The sequence below is a fragment of the Microtus ochrogaster genome, linkage group LG8 (assembly GCF_000317375.1).
Source record: "Microtus ochrogaster isolate Prairie Vole_2 linkage group LG8, MicOch1.0, whole genome shotgun sequence".
NCBI classification, from domain to species: domain Eukaryota; kingdom Metazoa; phylum Chordata; class Mammalia; order Rodentia; family Cricetidae; genus Microtus; species Microtus ochrogaster.
In genome coordinates, this window is record NC_022033.1 from 217,076 (window position 1) to 221,030 (window position 3,955).

The following is a 3,955-nucleotide window of genomic DNA, read 5'->3' on the forward strand; positions in this document are numbered from 1 at the left end:
TCCTACTCGGGGGTCTCTTCTTCAGAGACATTTGGGGCGGGGGACTTTGCGCTGGGGAGGCCTCGGCTGGATCCTGCCGGGAAGAAAAAAGGGAGCCACCGCAGAGGGGGCAGCCCCGCCCCGGCCCGCCCGCTCTGTTGCGGATTGGCCCGATGTCTCTATATCTGGGATGCCTTCCTGGCACCAAGCTACCACGTCCCCACCGTCTCCATCCGACGTTCGTCAGCCCTCCGAACTTGGCCTCACAGTGCCTGCCACTGTCTTCTGCGCTCCCGCGCTGCGTTCCGCCCAGGCCTTGCCCAGCTGGAATGCAGAGATCGCCGCCCGGCTACGGCGCACAGGACGACCCGCCCTCCCGCCGCGACTGTGCATGGGCCCCCGGACTCGGGGCCGCTGCTGAACCGCGCGGCCTCCCTGTCACCAACGTCTCGCCCGCCGAGCCCTCCTCGCCGTCCAGCCTTCCGCGGAGCCCACCGCGCAGCCCCGAGTCAGGGCGCTATGGCTTCTGCCGCGGAGAGCGCCAAACGGCCGACGAGCTGCGCATCCGGAGGCCCATGAACGCTTTCATGGTGTGGGCGAAGGACGAGCGCAAGCGACTGGCACAACAAAACCCGGATCTGCACAACGCAGTGCTGAGCAAGATGCTGGGTGAGAGCTGAGAGCGCAGAGAGGGGAGGTGAAGGAAGGGGGCTCTTGGGAGGGGGTCGGGATCTGGGGCTCCAGGGCCGGGCGCAGGGTTCTATGCCATTTTCGCGCCGCGCGCCCAGGGCGCACGCGGGATCGGCTGGTCGTGCGCCCGACGGCGGTCTACTAACAGGCTCCTGCTGCTCACAGGCAAAGCGTGGAAGGAGCTGAACACAGCGGAGAAGCGGCCCTTCGTGGAAGAGGCCGAACGGTTGCGTGTGCAGCACTTGCGCGACCATCCCAACTACAAGTACCGGCCTCGCCGCAAGAAACAGGCACGCAAGGCCCGGAGGCTGGAGCCTGGCCTCTTGCTCCCGGGCCTCGTGCAGCCGACTGCTCCGCCCGAGCCCTTTCCTGCAGCTCCAGGCTCAGCGCGTTCCTTCCGCGAGCTGCCCACGCTGGGCGCAGAGTTCGATGGCTTGGGGCTACCCACGCCCGAGCGCTCGCCTCTGGACGGCCTGGAGCCCGGCGAGGCCTCCTTTTTCCCACCGCCTTTGGCACCCGAGGACTGCGCTGTGAGGGCTTTCCGGGCACCCTATGCCCCCGACCTAGCACGGGACCCGAGCTTCTGCTACGGGGCGCCCTTGGCTGAGGCGCTCAGGACTGTGCCGCCTGCTGCGCCGCTCGCCGGCCTCTACTATGGCACCCTTGGCACGCCAGGCCCGTACCCCAGTCCTCTGTCACCACCACCTGAAGCCGCACCTCTTGAGGGAACAGAGCAACTGGAGCCTACCGCCGACCTTTGGGCTGATGTAGACCTCACCGAATTCGACCAGTATCTCAACTGCAGCCGGACTCGACCGGATGCCACTACTCTTCCCTACCACGTGGCGTTGGCCAAACTGGGTCCGCGTGCCATGTCGTGTCCAGAGGAGAGTAGCCTCATCTCTGCGCTGTCTGATGCCAGCAGCGCAGTCTATTATAGTGCCTGTATCTCAGGCTAGGCACTGCCCCTGCCTTCCAGCGCTTCAGCACGTGGCCAAACGGCAGTGCTCTGCCTGCTCCTTTCCTTTCGCAGATGTATGTTAGGCTATGCAGCAGTCTATAGAGCTGGTGGCCTAAGGGCACCACTTCTGTCATTCGTATGCCTCCTTCTGGGAGTTCCTGTGCAGTGTGCCTTCCCTAGGAAGCCCAGGCCCTGGATGTGCTAGCTGCCTCTGTCAGGGTTAAGATTTTGAATCATCTAATTCTTTTCTGTCATGTATTTTCTAGAATGAGACTGTATTTTTTACTTTGCCTTTATATATATATATATATATTCATATATAATACACTATATTTAATTTTTAATTAAACTTTTTTCTTTCAAAGGGTTTCCGTGAGCTAGCATCCGTGCATCAGGAACAACAGTGTTTCCCATAAATATTGACCACAGAGATTATTTGGCTTCCAGGTGAGCCACACAGCTGCCCTCTATCCTTCTGTGCTCTCAGATATCATCAGCCCCCGGCTTGCATCCCATTTTTCTTCTATAAGCCTGAGCACTGCCGAGGACAGCATTCTTCACTTGGGCAGAACTGCAGGGTTATACAGATACGTTACCAGATCTCAGAAAGATTCTTATTTCCTAAGAGGGGCAACACCATGCTACTCTGGCTCTGCTCCCCCAGGGAGCAGCTGACTCAGACACACAGGTTTAGTGCTCAAACCTTAGACCTTAAGCCTCCTAGCTTGAGTTTCATCACATTAGCCGTGCTTGGTCTCCTTTCGGGAGGCTTGGGGGGCGGGGGCCTCTTTCTAGACCATCTCCTTTTGAAAGTCCTTTACTGGACAAGCATATGCATCCAGAAAGGGATGGAACAGTAACCCTGGAGGTGGCCCTGCACACACACATAAATATTTCATTTCTAGTAAGTCTTCTTAGTCAGGAGCTCCCACCACTCTCGGAGGAGAGACCTGTCCTATCCGCATTCCCATGAGCCCTGCAATGTCAGCTGGTTCCAAGATTCACCCACATGAAGTGTGAAGGGCCTAGCATGACTATGAAGCTGTAACCAGCCATATGGCTTTCCACGAGGATGGCCATTTGTAACTTAGCAGCAACAAGCCTGGGGTCTAGAAGTTCGTCTGGGTCCATGCATAGGGATCCAGCTTCTCAGCACGTTTAGGATGGGTACACAAGGTGTATTCTGCCTCTGAAGCAAAGTAGTATCACCTCTACATTGACAAGTATGAATTACATACCTCAAATAATGGTGTGAGGGGAGCTGCACTTGGGGTTTTATCCTCTATAGACAGCATGCAGTGACAGAGGACAAAGACACATAAAAGGGACAAAATTAGACAAGTTCCATGCAGAGAAATACAATGGGCCTGACCAGTCCTGCTGCCTGAATCCAGGAGAGCAGTCCCCAAGTGTTAATCTGCTTGGAGTGGGGCATTTTCCCATCAACCTATGGACACACCAAGAAGTACAGGACAGCCCAGAGCAGGCAGACCAAAGCAATGTTCCTAGGTCCAAGGCATTTCCCCAGTTCTAGGTTCTATACTTTTATTCCTGCAGAGGATCCTCTTTCCTTGGTTAGGAGGGTGGAGGTCCAAAGGGTGCTGGTGTGGTCCCACTGTCTCCGTGGAGAGAAGATAGCGCAGGGTGCTCCCTAAAAGCCTTTTTCCCATCTGTCATGGAACAAGGCTACCAAGGGTCCAGGTTCAAACTTACAAGTTCCAAAGGACAGAAAATAACCCTTAGCAAGCTCAGAAAAGGAAATGAGGATGAGACCACCAAAGACAGCCGTGGATCAGTGCTGGGCTGTGTATGGGGGTGAGGTTCCTGTCATCCTACCTGAGAAAACCTTTCTCACCCCCCAAGGTTGAATCCCCACCCTTCCAGGTAGACCCACAGACTAAGCCATACTCCTAACTCCTCATCCTATCGGCCTCTTGCCCAAAAGGTCTAAGCTTCCATCACCCGCCCTTTTCAGCTCTTGAACAGTCTGTTCCTGGAGTAGCCTGGGCAACATGTGAAGTAATCCCAAGCAGAGAAATGGGTCTGAGAACAGGTAAAGGTTTCCCCAGCATATACAATCTTCACTTCGCATATTCTTGAGGAAACCAACAGTCAGTCACACATCACAGAAAGATTCCTGCCCCAACCAGGCCAAGATGGGGCAGGCAGACAGGTGGGCATGCCTACTTAGGGTTCATACCTCCCCTGCTCCCAACAAAATGCACTCTAGAGCCGGGCAGTGGTGGCGCACGCCTTTAATCCCAGCACTCGGGAGGCAGAGGCAGGCGGATCTCTGTGAGTTCAAGGCCAGCCTGGTCTACAAGA

The 3,955-nt window shown here is 56.1% G+C and overlaps 1 protein-coding gene across 1 annotated transcript; it reads left to right on the forward strand.

Moving 5' to 3' along the window:
- The first annotated feature begins 205 nt into the window (after positions 1-205).
- Sox18 (SRY-box 18) lies at positions 206-3,920 on the forward strand. Its single transcript, XM_005362669.2, has 2 exons — positions 206-648; positions 835-3,920. The coding sequence occupies exons 1-2, from the start codon at positions 309-311 to the stop codon at positions 1,626-1,628; spliced, it is 1,134 nt and encodes a 377-aa protein (XP_005362726.1). The 5' UTR covers positions 206-308; the 3' UTR covers positions 1,629-3,920.
- The last annotated feature ends 35 nt before the right edge of the window (positions 3,921-3,955 follow it).

Bases quoted from the DNA above. Each gene is read 5' to 3' on its own strand.
- Sox18 (XM_005362669.2), top strand. From the start codon at position 309: ATGCAGAGATCGCCGCCCGGCTACGGCGCACAGGACGACCCGCCCTCC. The intron at 649-834 runs GTGAGAGCTGAG...TGCTGCTCACAG, and splicing joins AGTGCTGAGCAAGATGCTGG to GCAAAGCGTGGAAGGAGCTG.